The 18,338-nt window shown below is 46.6% G+C and overlaps 1 protein-coding gene across 1 annotated transcript; it reads left to right on the top strand.

The window, feature by feature from the left end:
* The first annotated feature begins 9,994 nt into the window (after nucleotides 1-9,994).
* On the top strand, nucleotides 9,995-18,029 carry TMEM150B (transmembrane protein 150B). The gene is made up of 7 exons (XM_084808461.1): nucleotides 9,995-10,043; nucleotides 10,353-10,773; nucleotides 12,907-12,966; nucleotides 13,061-13,128; nucleotides 14,743-14,870; nucleotides 15,087-15,264; nucleotides 16,483-18,029. The coding sequence occupies exons 2-7, from the start codon at nucleotides 10,709-10,711 to the stop codon at nucleotides 16,680-16,682; spliced, it is 699 nt and encodes a 232-aa protein (XP_084664587.1). The 5' UTR covers nucleotides 9,995-10,043; nucleotides 10,353-10,708; the 3' UTR covers nucleotides 16,683-18,029.
* The last annotated feature ends 309 nt before the right edge of the window (nucleotides 18,030-18,338 follow it).

The raw sequence follows: 18,338 nt of genomic DNA, 5'->3' as shown, positions 1-18,338 counted from the left end.
TTGTAAATAAATAAATGCATCCAAAAGTCAGCAAAATAAGATCATCATGATGCAGTCTCCAAAAGTATCTTCACCTTTGGGCAGGGACAGATTTCATTCCCATACTGGAACTCATTCCTTAAAAGGTACAGGCCAGTTTTACCCTGGGGCCAGTTTGCAGGGTTTGCAGGAGGGGACTGAAATTTAAAGAATTTTTATGGGGGGTTCCAAAGCCCAGGCCCCAGCACTTGCATAAATGCAGCCTTTATTCCCACCCTCCTCTTTTGCCTGCTGTAAAGGAAACAAATTGGTCTCCCGTTTACAGTGACACTTGCCATGGCTGAATGACAAGGCTTTCCCAGCTCACAGGGTGGCCAAGTGTCCTATTTTACAGAGAACAGGCCTCTATTTTGGAAAGCAGGCAGAGGACACTTCTGCATTTGAAGATCTCCTCTACTTGATGGGCTGCCTGATCCAGGTCTGGTTTAAAGTCCACAGACCATACGGAGGGAGAGGCCGGAGCCTGGAAGTTTCCCTTCAAGAGCTGGCACCTGGACAGCAGGCTGAGCAGCTCCTCTGGTCACCTGGTCAGTCTTCTCCACTATGGTGAGATGTCTTTTATTTCCCTTTAAATAATAGCTATTATTTCCAAATTTGCACCCACACATTCCATTTTGCATGTGCAAATGTTATGGTAAAATGTATTTTGTCCCCTTTTAAGTAATCCATGTCCTCTTTGTTAGCAATGCATAAGTGGCCACCCTAATGAAACCTCACCCCTACTCCCCTATCTCTCAAGAGGAATGGGGAGGGGAAGGCTTTTTCCGCTACTGCTTTGCATTGGGACTCCGAGCCCTTTTGCTGAGCCATAACTGAAGCTGAAATGTTGCCCACGTAGCTTCCCTGTAGGAAAAGTTAGTGGAAATGCCTTTGCTGTTGGGCAAGGCACTTGCCTCCAACCAGTGGGTGACCGCAATGTTTGTCCTGGCCAGCCAAAAATGGTGCCCCCTGCCTGTTTGCTTTAATAAGGTGGGTAGGGTTGGCCAGCTTTTTGCATTGGCCCCCAGAACTGTGCCCTTAATGGCCGGCTTGACATACAGACACCTTAACAAGTGGTAATGCTGATCTCCATGCAAAGCTTCAGCTGCTGGTTTTCTGCATGCCAGACAGGGACAGGCTGGTCTTTTGATCTGGTCAGTTGGCAGCCTTACAGGCAGGATAAAGAGATGAGCGAACTGATCAGCGGGGAGGGCGCCAGAAAAGATTGCTTGTGTTCAAGGGTGGCCAGAGTGATGCCAGTTCTTTCCTGGTGGAAGAGCAAATGGACGCAAAGCAGACATTCAATGCCTGTGCGGAGTGCTTCCTGTTCAGGGTTCTGGCCATCCCATTCCACCACCACTCCCAGGTGAGCATTCTGTGCCCACTGAGCATGCTCAGTCCTCAGTGGGATGCGGGTATGTTTTTCTTTAAGGGATTTTTCCTCACCCCTAAAGCTTTTTGTACTTCTGCAGATCCAGGTTTCCACCAAGTTTGCTGCTACCTCCCTCTTGTGTGCCCATGGTGCCATTTTAAAAACATAAGCAGTGGCATAGCGGCAAATTTTGAATTTTGAAGTGCTGGTGCTTATCATGACAGTCCCCATAGCCATGCCCCAAGGAGACCCCAAAACGTCAGTCAGCTGCATTGATCCATATCAACAAACCAGTTCTAGGAGTTTTCATCTCCACCTGGAGCAGGTCTTTTGTAAAGTGAATGGGTCTTAATTAGCCTTAGAAGGAATAAATTGTAGTTGGGAAAATTCATTTCCCCAAGCTACTGTGAGGATTGCAGCTCAGCTCAGAGGGAACAGGGAAGTCTGAGGGGGTGGCAGGTGACTGCAGCGTCCCTGCCAATCGAAAAGTGCCGGCACTGCGGCCCTGTGAGTCCTGGCTCCGCTACACCACCGTACATAAGTAACTGCACTTGGAGAACTGAGATCACTATTATTAGGTGTTTTACATAAAAGTCTGACCAGCTTTATTCAGAGAGGGACTTCATCCTGGGGAATGTCCTGGGGAATAGGAAGATGAAGAAAACACACACACACACACACACACACACACCTCTCCCACTATCAGAAGTCAGCTTTTCAGATTACATTTGCTTTGTGGGTCATAAAATGCACAACTACTGTCTTTTGACGTATAAGATTATCCTTTTGTGGGTATAGGGGCAAGTGCCCCAGGCCTCATGCACACATAGAGGGGGGCTTTGGTGCTAATAAAAGTACTGCCTGGCTGTGGCTATTGGGAGGTGTGTTTTTTTACTCCTGGGCCATGGGGGATATCTTTGTTTTTTACTGTTGAAAAGCACACGCTGAGAAAAGATAGAAGGGGATCCACCAGAGAACATTCTGCCCCCAGGCCTCCGAGGACCTTTCAAAAGGTCCTGCCCATTGGGTCATTAAAGGGGTAGCACCACCTGTCTACCTCCGGCAGTGGCTCCAAATGCATTCCTGAAGTCAGGATGCCTCTCTAACAGGCAATTATCTCTCACCAGAAGGAAATTGCAGGTTACGCTGCATGACAGTCCCATCATAGAAACAAGCCAACTTTTCTATTTTAACATGACAAGTTACTTTTAAACACAGTCCCCTATATGACAAAAACAACCAAGAGTCTTGTGGCACCCAAGAGACAGCGTCTATGAAAGCTTATGCCAGAATAAAAGTGGTCTTAAAACTGCCACGAGGCTTTGTTTTTGCTGCAATAGACTAACATGGCTACCCCTCTGGAAAGTGTTGCCCTATTTCCCTAGTCATTTTAGCCTTTCAGTTTCTGTTGTTTTTCAGCCGGTTAGGGTACAATCTTATGTCTCTTTAGGTGGAAAAAAATCCTACAACTCCCAGCACTCCCCAGCCATGCCATGCCGGCTGGGGAATGCTGGGAATTATAGAATTTTTTTTCTGTCTAAACTTGCATAGGATTGCGGCTTTACTGTATTTTTAAATCTCTACACTGCTGCTGGTTTTTACTTTAGTTTTACACAGCAGTGTAAAGATTTAAAAGTTCCGTATTGTGTTTTATCATGCTGCATTTTATGGCTTTAGTTGCTGTGAACTACTCAGAGGGCCTCGGCTATTGGGTGGTATAGAAATTAAAGAAAGAAAGAAAGAAAGAAAGAAATATATGACAGGGTAGGCAAGCTTTTTGGACCCATGAGCACATTTGCCAGTTTGAGACACTCTCCTGGGCACCACCATAAAATGACTGCCATAGGTGATGTGGCTAGTCACAAAGGACAAGTAACCTGCCCAAAAGACTGATTACAAGGCAGAGGTAGGGTCTGAGCCCCAACACACAAAACAACTCCTTTGAATCCACATTTTTCAGCACCGAAACCTATTTCACAGAAGGCAAACTTTGTTTCTTTCCTCCACACCATCTGCTAGCAAACACATTCTCCCCATCCCTTTTTCTCTCACACTCTGGATCACCACCCATACACTTTCTCTCACCCTGGATCATCATCCATAAACACCCTCTCTCTCTCTCACACACACACACACTCTCTCTCTCACACACACACACACACACACCCCTTGGCTGGCACCAAGAAAAGTGTCCAGGGACAGAGTGGACCCCATGGGCAGCCCACTGCCTCTCCCTGCTCTGTGGAATTGAGCTTCACTGCTTTTCTCGCCATGTTGCTCACGGAACAAAAATGCCACATTGGAAGACAAAATCTAAGCAAAGAAGCACCCTTCAAGAACTGAGCCAATCGTATTTCATGCCTTACACCGGCATTTGCCAACCTGGAGCCCTCCAGATGTTTGGGACTACAATTCCTCTAATCCCTGACCATGGGTCATGCTGCCTGGGGCTGATGGGAGTTGTAGTCAAAAACATCTGGGGGGCAACTTTACACAAGAAAAGCTGTGTTTCACGGATATTACATACATGTTTTGGAGACCCGACCTGGATGTCTTTAAGTTAGTTGGAACCAGAATTGTACAGACTTGGTGATATTGCAATCCTTCATTTCTAATCACGTTCTGACATATAGATCCTTTTACAAGTCAAATTTATATATAATCTTGATCATTGCACTAATCAAAACATTTTTGATGAACATCTTCAAATTTCCATTATTAGTTTGCATAATATTATAAGTATAAAATATAAATCATTGGTTACAAATCAAATTCAGTGCATTGATTAATACAATGACAACAGTAGCTATAATATGCAAAGCGAAGACGAAAGTTCAAAGTGGGAAAAAAAACCTAGAAATATTATAGGTGTCTTTAGTTGTCTTCTTTTTAATTTAAGTACTAATCTAAATTAGGACCCGAGGTTATCATTCTTTTCTTTTAAAGCAAGCAATTGCAAGATGATTACTTTCCAAGGGTTGGACGGATATTAATTTGGAATATTGATAGTACCATCTGGTGGTGCAAAATTATATTACACCTTTAAGAAAATTATTTATTTTCTAAGAACGAGATCTCTGCAAGAAATCTGAAAGGTAAACATAGACCTCCTTTCCTTTCTTAATTTTTCATCTATTTCCAAGCATTTCCTCCTGAACTTTAAAGTGACTCTTTTCTCCAACAAGTGCAAAGTTTATTTCTTTTCTTGAAAAATATAGTGGCATGTTTCTGTTTAAACAGAACTTTCACTTATTCCATCTCCACTAGATTCTAATATTTTTCTTTTGTTGCTCTTGTGAACTCTCTCCATTCAGATGTTCTCAAATTAAGGAAACTACATCACATCTTCCTAAACATCTATCAGATTGCAAGTTTTGAACAAAAACCTGACAATTATCACACGTACATTTGCCTTTAATAACATGATTTAATTTTATCAAGGTCTTATGATTTATGATTTTTAAAAATCAAATCATTTTGAGTTTGTGGAAAAGCCCAGTATTTGCCCTTGGACTTTCCTAAATAAGCTTATAGAAGTTTAAGAAGCTGTTCCCATGTCAGGATTTTATTTGAGAAAGTTTGTAAAAATACATTGAGGGACAATAATTCTGAGCACAGACAGGCTAGTTCACATGTACCGGCAACCCAGAGTATGGGTTGCCATTTAATCGTGGCTTGTTGTTGAATTGTGGGTTGTCATTACGTGTGAATCTTGCACTATGGTTTAACTATGAGTTGTTAACTTTGACCAACCTAGAGTTCACAACCCAACAACAAACTACGGGTTCTCCTCCTGGGTTGTTTGTGGTTAACAACCCATAGTTAAACCGTAGCGCAGGGTTCATACGTAACAACCCACAATTCAACAACAACGTGTACTCAACCCATATTCAACCCGTACTCTGGGTTGTTATTATGTGCAAATCAGGTCACAGAGTATTCACTTTAAGAATCACTGCCTATACAAGATTTGATAACTTTGCAGCCAAATTCCAAATTACTCTGTACTACAAAACAAAGAAACGCATCTCAGTTAGAAGGCGGTACATAAATATACTAATGATGGTCAAAATCTCTACTTAATGGCCATGTTCAAATGTAATGATGAACAATGATTCATCATTATAAGAACAAGGCTAGGTGAGTTCAGGGTCGCATGCTCTCTGTCTTCCTCCAGGACAAGCAGGTATATGGAAGCTTTCACTTCTGCTTCAGACTTAACCACAGCTTAGCATTATGCCTGAACCTGGACAAATCATAGCCTTAGTTGAAACAATCCAATTTCACTCCATGGTTTATGAAGCTGGCTTGTTTTGACTAAGCATAGTTAAGACTAAGCACACTTTAGCATTCAGACATAATACAAACTGTGGTTAATTGTAATGGGAAGCAAAAGCTTCCAATCTTGTCCTCTCAGTTGCACCACAGGAAGGGGGAGTACGCAAGCACAAGGCTCAAGCACGTACAGGTAAGCTAATATTCACTGTTATGTCCAAACCAGACTAATAAAAGATTGTCAAATCCTAGATATCCTGATCAGTTTCTAGAAAAATCGTATCAAGATGCTGCGGGGAAAAAGTGTATTCTTTAAGAAGCCCAAAACGCTTCAGCCCAATATTATTTGGGACCTTCCACAGGGAATTCTTTAAAATCCTTCAGAGAACTCTGTCAGCACTGGCTCATACATTTGCCTATCTTCAAAGGTATGAGTCAGTCGTGACAGAGTTTTCCAAAGGATTTTTAAGAATTTCCCTGAGGAACGCCCCCAACAATTTTGGGCCAAAACGCATTGAGCTTCTTAGAATAAACTATTCTAAGAAGAAAAAGAATAAACTATTTTTCCAGCATCTTGAGACCAGCTCTCCCCTTTTGGATACATTTTAGGTGCTTTCCAGTTTTCTCATACTTTTAGAAAAATGGAACCCATTCTTGATGCACATGGATTCAGCAAATACTTTTTGCAAAAGGCTGTTGAAATTCTCCTCTCTACTTGTGTAGTAATAACATAAAGGATTTTGATAGTGCTTTCCAGTGTACAAAGCACTTCACATGCATTGTTGTTCAGTCGTTCAGTCGTGTCCGACTCTTCGTGACCCCATGGACCATAGCACGCCAGGCCTTCCTGTCCTGCGCTCTCTCCCGGAGTGTGCTCAAGTTCCTACTCATTGCATCGGTGAGGCTATCTAGCCATCTCATCCTCTGCCGTCCCCTTCTCCTTTTGCCTTCTCCATTGCCTTCTCCTTTTGCCTTCTCCTTCTCTGCTGTCCCCTTCTCCTTTTGCCTTCTCCATAGCACGCCAGGCCTTCCTGTCCTGCGCTCTCTCCCGGAGCGTGCTCAAGTTCATATTCATTGCATCGGTGAGGCTATCTAGCCATCTCATCCTCTGCCGTCCCCTTCTCCTTTTGCCTTCAGTCTTTCCCAGCATCAGGGTCTTTTCCAGGGAGTTTTCTCTTCGCATTAGGTGGCCAAAATATTGGAGCTTCAGCTTCAGCATCTGTCCTTCCAATGAGCACTCAGGGTTGATTTCCTTTAGGATTGAAGCTCGCTGACCTTACTTCCCACCAAATGCACCCCAGCTTTGTACCCACCTTGCCTTTGCTCAGTGCTTTGCATGCAGAAGGTCACAGGATCGATCCCCAGCATCTCCAGATAGGGCTGGGAAAGACTCCTTTCAGAAACCCAGGAGAGCTGCTGCCAGTCAGTGTCGACAATACCTGGCTAGATGGACCAAGGGCCTGACTCCGTAGAAGGCGTCTTCCTATGTTACTCATTATTCCCAACATTTCCCTGACAGACAAGTGCCCCAAACACCTGGAAATATATATGGGGATATAAAAGAGCAAACATGCCGGCAGCCATTAAGGCAGCGAGGGTCAGATGTTAAAAATAATGCATGGTTAGCTTTACTGTGGAGAAACAGAGTAAAATATTAGCCATGCCTTATAAATGTCCCAGGACAGCACAAAAACTACACAAATAATTTTATCTCCAGTTACATAGAGGCTCGCTTTATGGGTCATAAAATGCGTAACAACTCTCATTTGATCCATAGGTCGTAAAATGTGTCACACACCTGAGGTTTACCTGGCTCAGCCCTCCTGGGGTTCCTGCCAACTCAGTGGCACCTCTTCCAATTCCCTAAATTCAAGATTCCTAACTTCACTGACCTTGTGTAAGCCTGCAGAGTAACATCCCAACCTAAGAACAGGTCGACTGCAACCAGCGTAAAAGGCGGTGGATGCTGGCTGCTGCTTCTTTTCTTGGAGCATCCGGCAGTCTTGGCTGCCCTAAGAGTTTTTTGTGGTTTTTGTTTAATGGGTTTCCCGCCATTTTATTTTAAAAGGGGGTGGATTACGCCATGGGCCCATTTGGAGTCAAGTAGAGGGAAGGGTGTTGAGCTAAAACAGCCTTCCCCAGCATAAGAGGAGAAGTGCAGCAGCGCCCTCCTGCTCGTGTTCCTCAGCAACTAGTTAGGGCGAAGCAACATTGGCCCTGCGTGGATGACATGGCAAGCTGCGGGTAGAAGAAACCAGGGAAGTAAGGAGAGAATCAGTGCACAATGGAGGAGAAAGGAGTGTGCCTCACAGTGTGCCTGTGTGCCTCACAGGAGTGTGTGACAGACAGTTATGGTCTGTCTAGGGTTGCCAGATTCAAAGCTGGAGAATATGCACCTTTTACAGAGCAATCCTGCATGTCTACTCAGAAGTAAGCCCCTTAACGTTCAATGGGACTTACTCTCAGGTAAGTGTGTATGCCAGCCTCCCCCAACCTGGTGCCTGCAACTACAAGTCCCAGAATCTCCCAGCCAACTCCGGGATTGTGGGAGTTGCAGTCCAACACATCTAGAGAGGGTGGTGCTTAAATTTCCTGGTGCCACAGAGGACAAGGCCATGTTGGCTCCTTCTGACCATTCTCTCCCTGGCCCTGTCAACCAACCTCCCTGCTCCCCAACCTCCCATAATTGCTTAAGGCTCCAGATATACCACATGGCAAGCAGGATAAACAACAGGGCCAGGCAGGAGAGGCTGCAGCGGAAGGGTGGCCAGATGCAAAAGAGGACAGGGCTCCTGCCCTTTAATAGTTGTGTAGAAGAAGAGGGGATTTCAGCAGGTGCATGACAAGCATGCCCTGCTGAAACTCCCCTGTCCACACCGCCATTAAAGGAACGGGAGCCCTGCCCTCTTTCACGTCTGGCCCCCACACCATTGCAGGCCGTGTCTCTTATGGCTCCAGATTTAAAGGTCGCATTGTGAGATCTAAAAGGCTGCCTCTGGTTTTCTGTTTCGATTTTAGCAACTCTAGGTTTGGAGAATCTAAATGTGACCTCTGCACCAGGCCACTAACTCCTCTTATTTCAAGAGCCCCCTGTTCCAGAAAAGCCATGGTGGAGCCCCTGCTTTGCATACAGACGGTCTCAGGTTTGACCCTCAGCATCTCCAGGTAGGGCTAGGAAAGAATCCTGCCTGAAACCCTGGTGAGCCACAGGCAGACTGTGCCTGTTTGCATGGCTGTGGCAAGGGAAATGAGCCCGGGTGGCTTATTTCCCTTGCCGTGAGCACCAGCTGGGCTTCTCTCATTACCCTAGCTGTTGTGGCTGGCTGCATCATCTGAACCCGGGCAGCATGGCTGGGGGGGGGGGGCAACCTTCAAATAACCCAGCAGCTCATGTGTTATTTGAGGGTTGCTACCCATTCAAACAAGCCATATTTCCCAGGTTCAGACAACACAGCAAGCCACACCAGTGAGGGTAATTATGGAAATCCAGCCAGCATGCATGGTGGGGTTAACCAGTGATCATGCAAACCAGGTCTCAGTGGGCCAGTTTGCATGATCAAGCAGTCCACTGTGGCTTATGTAAGCCACATTGGGTTGCAGCAGGTGCAGGAAGCCATTTTCAGTAATTAAGCCGTGACCACAGCTTGTTGTGCAGTCTGAACCTGGTGAGGGTGGATAGTTGGTGTGGTTAACAAACCATCCACAACCCTAAAACAGCCAGGGTTCTGGGTGGTTTGTTAACCATGCCAACAACCCACCCTTGCTGGGTTGGGATGACACAACAAGCTGCAGTCACGGCTCGAATATCAAAAGTTGCCCAGCATGCACTGCAACTTATCATGGCTTAAATAAGCTGTGGTGGGCTGCAGTGATCATGCAAACCTGGTCATTGACAACAATACTGGGCTAGATGGACCATCTGGCTCAGTATAAGGCAGATTTCTAGGTTCCAGAATCTCACTTTGGAAAAGCTGAACTGTTTCTGGCTGCTGGCACCTTCCCTGCCCCAAACCATTGAACCCCACTCCCCTTCACCAGAACCCAGGAGTCCCAGCTTCCAAGCACTCCCTTCTGTAACCCTGTATCCCCAAATCTCCCCAGAGAGAATTCAGTCAGACCAGTTCTCTGTTAGGAAGGAGTGATTCAACCATAACAAGCCAAACATGGAGGGATCAATCTTTTGCTCAAAGTGCCATTGATATGGCAGTGAAACGGTGTCCCTTGGGGACAAAAGTCTTACCATATCCCCGTGCCCTTTGCCCAAGCTGGGGTGGGGTTATCGGAAGGCTTCCTGGCACACTACACTTTCTACCTGCTGGAGAGAAAGGTGTGTTCCTGAAGAGGAGAAAAAAAGGCACAGCTAGCAGAAAATTCCCTGGTAAGGAAACCATGGCCCTGAAGACTCAAAGGACAAAACAGGACCCAGAAATCCTGGTTCCCAAACTCCCTGTTCCAAAGCCCCACAAGGGACTCCTGACTTTGCCCATTCTCAAGTGGTATAATTTGAGGCAGTTCCCACATCCTGATGCAGTCCATTTTCCCCATGACCTCTAGACCCTACGAAGAGCATCTTTTGCTTTAATTTCTGGAAGGAGCCCAGCCTCGATGAGTGAGAGGTGGGGCAGAGAAACTTGATAAGTATTCCGTCAGCACAAATCTTTCTCTCTTTTTCTCTCTTTAATTCCAGTGGTACAGAGCAAGGCAGGAGCTTCCTGGAGAGGAGAGATGAGGCCCCCTGGACTTAGTAGCATTTTGGAATCATTTCGCTGATGGGACAAACTGAGCAACTCATGGAGGCTTGGCTTGCAGCTGTCTAAGCCACTAGTCTGTACCCTCCTCCTAACCCACCCCACAAGATTCCAAGATCCTATTTCTTTGCTCAGGCCAACCTACTCCATCATAATGGGACACTAAAACCCAGGAATCTGACCTCCCACCCAGGCACCTTTCCACTTTATTCCTAAAGAACCCAGGAATCCTGGATCCTGAGGCTGCTCTTGGCATGGTCTCCGTCTGTTTTTCGTCTTTAGGTCTTCTTCCACCATGTGGCTCTGGGCTCTGCTTCCCGTGCTCCTAACTGTAGGGGGGATTATCGGCTTCTGGGCTGTGTGAGTAATCCATCTGTGGAATGGGCTGACTCTGGGGTGGGGTGAGTGGGGGCACGGCTGAGGCCGAGCCAGGGCCAGCTGAGCTGGAGAGCGGGAAAGGGGGCCTCGTCAGCTCAGATCCGGTTTGGGGACAATGGCAGGCAGGAGCTCAATGGCACAGCACCTGCTTTGTATGCGGAAGGTAGGAGGATCGCGTTGCAAGCAAGGGGGACAATCCCTCTTAGCCAGAGACCCCGGAGAACGGCAGCCAGTTGAAATATCCAATATTGGGCTAGATGGATCAATAGTCCAAACTGGTACAAAGCAACTTCCTGTTTTTATTTTGCAGTTTGGTTTGATTTGGGGTTGTTTGTTAGTTGGCTTTTGCAATATGTTTCTTTTTAAAACAAACATATTGTTTTAAAAACACAATATGTGTGTTGTTGTTGTTGTTTTTAAAAGTATAATTTTAATGTGGTGTTTTAATCTTGTATTCTTTTACTATTTTATCTTTTATGTTCACTGCTCCGAAATCTGTTTGTTCTCTCTCTTAGTCTAGCAAAGATTCCCCTGGCGTACAGATTCCTGCTAGAAAAAAGGACACCCCCCCCCCCAAGCAGAGTGGGGTGCACCCATCAAATTTTTGAACCTGGCCCCTGCAGCCATCCTTTTAACAGCAGTTCTGCTCAGCCCTGATTAGCAGGTGGTTGTGCTTAGCCCTCTGTGAAGAGCATCACTTGCTAATAGCTGTGTACCAAGCCACAGTTAAAGGAATGGGACAGCTTTCCCCGAACTGGCACCCTCCAGATGTGTTGGACTGGAACACTCTTTGTTCCCAGCCAGCATGGCCATTGCTGGCTGGGAATGATGGGAGTTTCAGTCCAACACATCTGGAGGGCATCAGGTCGGGGAAGGCTGGGTTAAGGGCAGGCTAGGTTTTATTTCCCCGCCCTGGCTTGTTGTCAACCCTACAGTACTATGAAACAAACAAGGTAGGGGTGTGTGTGTGTACCCATATGTATGCATTCAACACACTGAATGTATGCATTCAGCACACTGCTAACATTTGGAGTGCTTCTTCCAGATGGACAGCTCCTATTGTTAACAACTGAAAGGCACTGTACAGCTGCTCCATCTTTTCTTCCTTCATGGGAGGGCTCCAAATCAAAGACAAGGTCTGCTGGACACACACACACACACAGTAAAATTCCATGAATGAGGCATGGTGACTGCATAATAAAAGCCTCATCTAGAAGTACCCCTTGACTAGACAGCTTGGCCACCCTCACCAAAAGATCAGGAAATGTGTTGTTTTTTAAGTGTTCAGCAGTCATAACAAATGGTGCCCACTGAGCTCGCGTGCTCAGTTCCATATGATTTGCATGCATTCTTTTGGCAGCACAAGTTCTCTGTAGCATGTGACAAAACTTGTGAACGCTTAACTATTTTAATTTCAAATGAGGTATGGCCAGGGCTGCAGCCTCATCTGAAAGCCCTGCTTGCTTCAGTAATCACAGACATTAGCATGTCACGACTATGGGTTTAACAACCAATAGTTAGTCATGCCATGCCGGCACGAGCACACTGCCCTTGCTCACTTGTCACTTCCGCTTTACATCCAGCTTAGGAACATCCCATTCCTGGGTTGCTGTTGTGACGTGCAAACTTCGCCCTCTGGGATGTTTAGGATTAAACACCCCGGAGTTTTAATTCAATGTTCACCCATGGTTTGTTATTGGGTTAAAATTTGGGTTCACGTGTCACGACAACAAGGGGGATTCCTGTGTTGCTTACAAAGCCAGATGTAAAGCAGAAGTGGCCAGCGTGCGAGGGCGATGCAATCACTCGCTCCTGTTGTATCCTGGCAATTCATGGGTTGAACAGCCCAGGAATAGCAGTTACGTACAAACCAGGTCTTTCCCTCTCTTCTCTTCCCCTGCCTGCTCATCTGGTATTTTTATACTATTTTTAAAACCCCACAAGTCTTCAGGGTTCTCTCTTTGCAAGGAAACTGACCATGGAACTTTCTGTTTTGGGGCGGGTGAGGGAGAGCGGGTGATGTGTTACGCTGCGACTTAAATGGATTAGGAAGACTAAAACGAGCTTTGGTGGTTTGGCAACTCTAGCTGTCTCATGAGGTTCCTGTTTCCTCAGGTTTGCCATGGCGGTTGCAAATGGCTCTGTGAACATCACAGAAGCATTTCCATATATCAGGTATGAGTTCAGTGGATTTCTCAGAAAGCTCCCCCAGCCCCCAGGATCTGCTGGGCTCTAGTGGTGTAACATTTCCCACCTTGTCTCTCCTCAGCACGTGTGGCGCCTACCCACCCCAGAGCTGTCTATTTGGTCAAGTTCTTAATGTAGCAGCTTTTTTAGGTGAGCTTGATCTTTCTAATTCTGTCTTTCATATGCTGTTTCCCAGGAACAGTCCTGAATATTTTATTCCCTGGTAAATCGCTGTCCTTAGTGATGGATTTTTTTGTCTTTAGGGAAGGACTTGTTAACATTTTTGTCAGCGTGACTTGCTACAGCTGTCATTCTTCCATGTTCAGCTCCCTCTCTAGGTGTTTAACCTCGGGGGGGGGGGTGTTTCTGGTGTACACACACGCACCTAAACAGTAAGGCTGCAGTCCTGCATGCGTGCAGCTGGGAGTCAGTTGCATTGAACTCAGTGAGGCTTGCTTCAGAGTAAATGTGCATAGGATTGGACTGCAAGGTACCATGCTGTGCACAGCCTGCCATTTTCACTCAATGTAGGCTGTATATATTTTGAACCCTTAAGAATGTATTGTAAGTCAATTATGTTTTTTTCTACTGCAACTAGGACCTGCAACAAAATGTTGCAGTGTAGAGTGCTTCACTTCAGGGTTCCAGTCCATTCCTTCTTTCCCTCCCACCCCCTTTTTGTTTTCTCACTAAGCATGCTGAGTCCTCATATTCTGGGAGGAGGGGGGGCTCTAAAAAGTTTCTGTACTTGTGCAAATGGTTCCCCCCAGCATGCTGATACCTCTCTCTAATGCAGGGGTATAGATCCTCTGGCCCATGGGGCATCCCAATCTGGCCTACGCTACCTCTTGAAGCTTCTGCAGGGGAAGGCTTTAGGTTCCAAGCCCCCCTCCCAGAGGAAACCCCTCAGAGGGCACCCCCCTGCTATCTCCAACCTGAGATCAGAGATCACAGCTGGGAATCCCAGTCTGGTAGCAACGATCCCTGCTGTGTTTTCTGATCTCAGATGTGAGGTGGCAGGGGTCAGGACTTGTCCATGCAGGGGGAAGAGTGCTGTTCATCCCCACACGCAGATGAATCCCAACCCCAACTGCCAAAAGAGCCAGTGAGAGACCTCCACTCCATAAATTTGTCTACTCCCCCTTCAATGCTATCCAAGCCATTTGAACATGCCCTCCCTCCTAGGTCAGTGAGTTCAATAAATTCCTTCTATGCATCATGTAAAGAAGTAATTTCTTTTGAGAGTCCTGCTGCCAATCATTGGATAGCTTTGAATCCTACCGTTATGAGGACAAAACAAATATCTCCTCTCTCTCCTGCCCCCAACTGGAATCAGCTTCCAGGTAAACTAGAGGAAGCAGATTCCAAGCTTGTGTCAATACTCTTTGCTACCAAAAGCAAACTTCTCTACTGAGGATAGCCACAAATTCTGTACCAACCAAACCTAAGTTCTGCAAGCTGTAGAAATGTCTTTCATTTGATTCCTTGTTCTTAGACTTATGCTAGTCATTTGGAGAAGGAAAGACAAGGTCAATGAAACCACTTGAAATTCTGCATACCCCACCCAGCTTCCTTTCTCCACCTTAAGGACTAGAAATTTGATCTTTTTATTTTAAAAATATGTCTGAAATTCTTAGGGTATAACATCCTTTGTTCACTTCCCAGTTTTTGCATATATACAATACATATGGCACATGGAAAACGCTGGGACAGCAGATTAAGTGAGTCTATAATGTAGTGAATTTAGCATTATGTCTCTTCCAGGCATGGTGATCTGCTATCTCAAATACCAACAGGTGCGAGATTATGGCTGTCACTCCCGTTTAAATCTAGCTGGGCTTATTCTAGGCCTCCTTTTTGCCTTTGGTTCATCTCTTGTGGGTAACTTCCAGGTAAGATGTAGCACGAGGAAGAGCCAGCTGAGTATCCCTTTAGCTATTCCTTTTAGCAGATGTGGGGGCATTATTTGGCTAAAATTTGGGGGGATCCAGGCTTGTGGGTTTCATTAAAGGCCCCACTATCTTTCCCTCCCCCATAACATAAGCTCTGAATGGAGTTGGTGGTGGAGAAAATGCTGATAATGTTATTCTGTTTTCCCTCTCCGACAGCAATATAACCAGCTGGAAACCCATCTGGTGGGAGCTTTCTTGGCTTTTGTGGTGGGCATCGTTTATTTCTGGGTCCAAGCGTTTCTTACCAACCGAGTGAATCCGAGACATGGAGGGCTGTGGATGGCGCCACTCCGGTTCTCCCTCAGCTTTTGCGGCGCTGCCTTCTTTATCGGCAGTATCCTGAACGTGGCATCTAGAGTTGTGGGGAGGGGGAAGGAGAAAGGGGGTAAGAATTCCAGGCCAGGATTTAGAGAATTATGTGGGGGACCTCAAAGCTCATTGATGGGGGTGTCTTGGGGGGGTTGAAGGGCACAGAAACGGTGAAATTGCAAGTATCTTTGTACCAAAGCTGTTTAGAAGAGCTGCGAGCTTCATGGGGTTTTTCTTCAGGGATGAGCAGTTGTGGTGCTGTACAGATCTGAGAAAAATACTTTAAATCTGTAGGGTTTGGCATCAAGTAGTCCCAAAGAATTTAAATGCCCTTATTGTTCTTTAAGGGGCCGCGGTGGCTTAGTGGTTAAGACGCTGAACTGCAGACCGGAAGGTCGGCAGGACAGCAGTTCGAGACCCGAGTGCTGCGTGACGGAGTGAGCTCCTGTCTTCGGTCCCAGCTCCTGCCAACCTAGCAGTTCGAAAGCAAGAAATTGCAAGTGGATAAATAGGTGCCGCTTCGGCGGGAAAGGTGACAGCGTTTCGTGCACCTCGGTGTTCAGTCATGCCGGCCACATGACCACGGAAGCGTCTTCGGACAGCGCTGGCTCTTCGGCTTAGAAACGGGGATGAGCGCCACACCCTAGAGTCGGGCACGACTGGTTGGGGACACCTTTACCTTTATTGTTCTTTAGGAGCCTGGGTGGCCTAGCACCTGGGACTTTTCGAAGGCTGGTGTCAGGGGTCAGCATGATCAGGCACTAGCCAGGGCCCCCTAACCTGGCAGGGGGGTCACTGGCAAGAGTGTGCTGGCCCTGCTGTTTGCTCATCCATCCTCTGTCCCAAAGGAGATTACTATGTGCTACTGCCATTTGCTACTCACCTACTTTATCCCCGTCATAGGAAGCAGCCTTATACAGAGTCAGACCGTCGGTCCATCTATCCCAGTAGTGTTGAGGCTGATTGGCAGTGGCTCTCCAGGGTTTCAGGCAGGATTCTTTTTGAGCCCTGACTGGAGATGCTGGGGGTTGAACCTGGAACCTTCTGCATGCCAAGCGTCTATTCTGCCTCAAGGCAGTGGCTGGCAGCAATGATGGTGAGGAGGATGAGGCCTACTGATGGGCATCTTGCCCCGGAGCCCCTCAGTCCTGGAGAGGGCCCTGGGCTCTTCCCACCCCATCCAGAATCTATTTTGGGGTTGATGGATACTGGCTGGTTCCTCTCCTTGATTCTTTAACCCCAGCGGTTGTGCTTTTTACATTGAATCTGGATTCTGCAGCTGCCTACTGTGAATGGGCCCTGGCCATGGACCTGTTCGTGCTCTTTGGCCTCTTTGCAGTGGATTTCTGGCACGTGGGGGCCTGCTCTGTCCATGTGCATCACCGACTGGCAGACCGACAGACCCAGGACATCCAGGCATCAACACAGACTCTGCCACTCTGACGGCAGTATGGAGAGAAATGGTGTTTGCGAGTCGGTCCACAGAGACAGATCCCCAGACCCGCTTTTCTGAGGGGAAAGGGTCACCTCCCGCCATGTCCTTTCATTGGTGGGCCAAGCAGTTCAAGCTTTCTGTTATGGGGGAAAGAGAATCTAAAACACTGTGGGGCCCCTTGTAGGCAGCCTAGCCATGTCCTCCTGCCGCTGCCCAGTCTTCCCAAAGGTGGTTCCTTGTATCAGGCTAAATTAATTCTGCCATCAAGCAGAAATCTCCCAAGAGTCCTTCGTAAGATACAGCAGTGGCCCTTCCGCTGACTGAGTAGTGCCGGCCCTTCACCTTCCCTCAGAAAAGGGCCCACCAGCCACCTCCTCTGTAAACCAATATTTTAAAGTGTCTATTTTATTCTGCAAGCATCCTCCCACCAGTGGCAGCAGAGTGGCCCCCTCTCCTCCCATCTTTTTGTCTTGCCCGCCTCCACACTGCTGTGTGAAACCCAGTATGATGGAAGGATCTGTTACAAATCCGCTGAGGAGACCGGCCTTTGCTTTCTACCTCATAAATGGGCCTAGTAACTTTTTGCAGCGTGGATGGGGTAGGAGTGGTTATTCCATCCTTTACTCCCCTCCTCCACCACTGTCACATCAATGTGACAAGACACGAGGAGACAAAAACGCCGCCTTCTCCACAGCCTGGGCTGGTGCATTGGATCTTAGTGTCGTAGTCATGGTGTGGCTGAACTGTGTAAGTTGTTCAGCACATCTTGTGATTACAGCACTCTAAGCAGTAGCTCAACACTGTAGTTATGTCTTCCTACCTCACTCTCTAGATACATACAGACACGAAACAGCTGCTTGTTGGAGCTGTCATGAGGAAGGAGAATGATCTTGTTCCATAAAGTTCAGGCCCAGCTTCTTAAAATGCACACAGACAATTATATACCCCTGGTCACTCTTACATGGGTGGACAGAGTTCTTTCCCCCACCCCCTGTACTAGCAATACCAAGCCAACAACTGTGTGTGACCTTCTTCTGGTGGAAAAGCAGTCCCATGATCCTCCTTTGCTTTCCCTCCTGTATAAGAAAAGTTGAATTATCCAATTATAGGGGTGAATACTGGATTCCATGACACTCGCATTCCCTCCTGTATAAGAAAAGTTAAATTATCCCATTATAGGGATGAAAACTGGATTCCGTGACTCATATATGTTCCCTTTGGGAATTTGCTTCTTCCACAAATGGAAAATCAAGGCCCTCTGATCCTCCCCAACAAACTCAGATTTTAACTACCATAATAGGAACTTTTTCCCTTTTTGTTGGAGGAAAATTAATAAACGGAACGTCTAAAATTGCTATCCTGTCCATGGAAGACTATATTTTGTTTCCTCCAAACTGCAGACATTGCAGGGTTATTATGATTACAGCCATTGCTGATTTAGGTGCAGTATTAATACTACCCATATTTGTTGGCTGTATAGAAAGTGGAAGGGCAGACGGCACTATCTTTCTGCAAGAGGAGGGGATAAAAGAGCTGAGCCCCCCCACACACACCCCTCTGCTCATTCTTTGTAATGTGCACACCATTCTCATTCACCCCATGGACTACCTACACTTATTAACTCACTCTGCATACACACACACACACACACAGTACCCAAGCTC

The sequence above is a fragment of the Heloderma suspectum genome, chromosome 6 (assembly GCF_057233095.1).
Source record: "Heloderma suspectum isolate Gila_16-S chromosome 6, 16-S_ref, whole genome shotgun sequence".
NCBI classification, from domain to species: domain Eukaryota; kingdom Metazoa; phylum Chordata; class Lepidosauria; order Squamata; family Helodermatidae; genus Heloderma; species Heloderma suspectum.
Note: the sequence above shows the minus strand (reverse complement) of the source record. Positions and strands in the feature narration are given on the sequence as shown.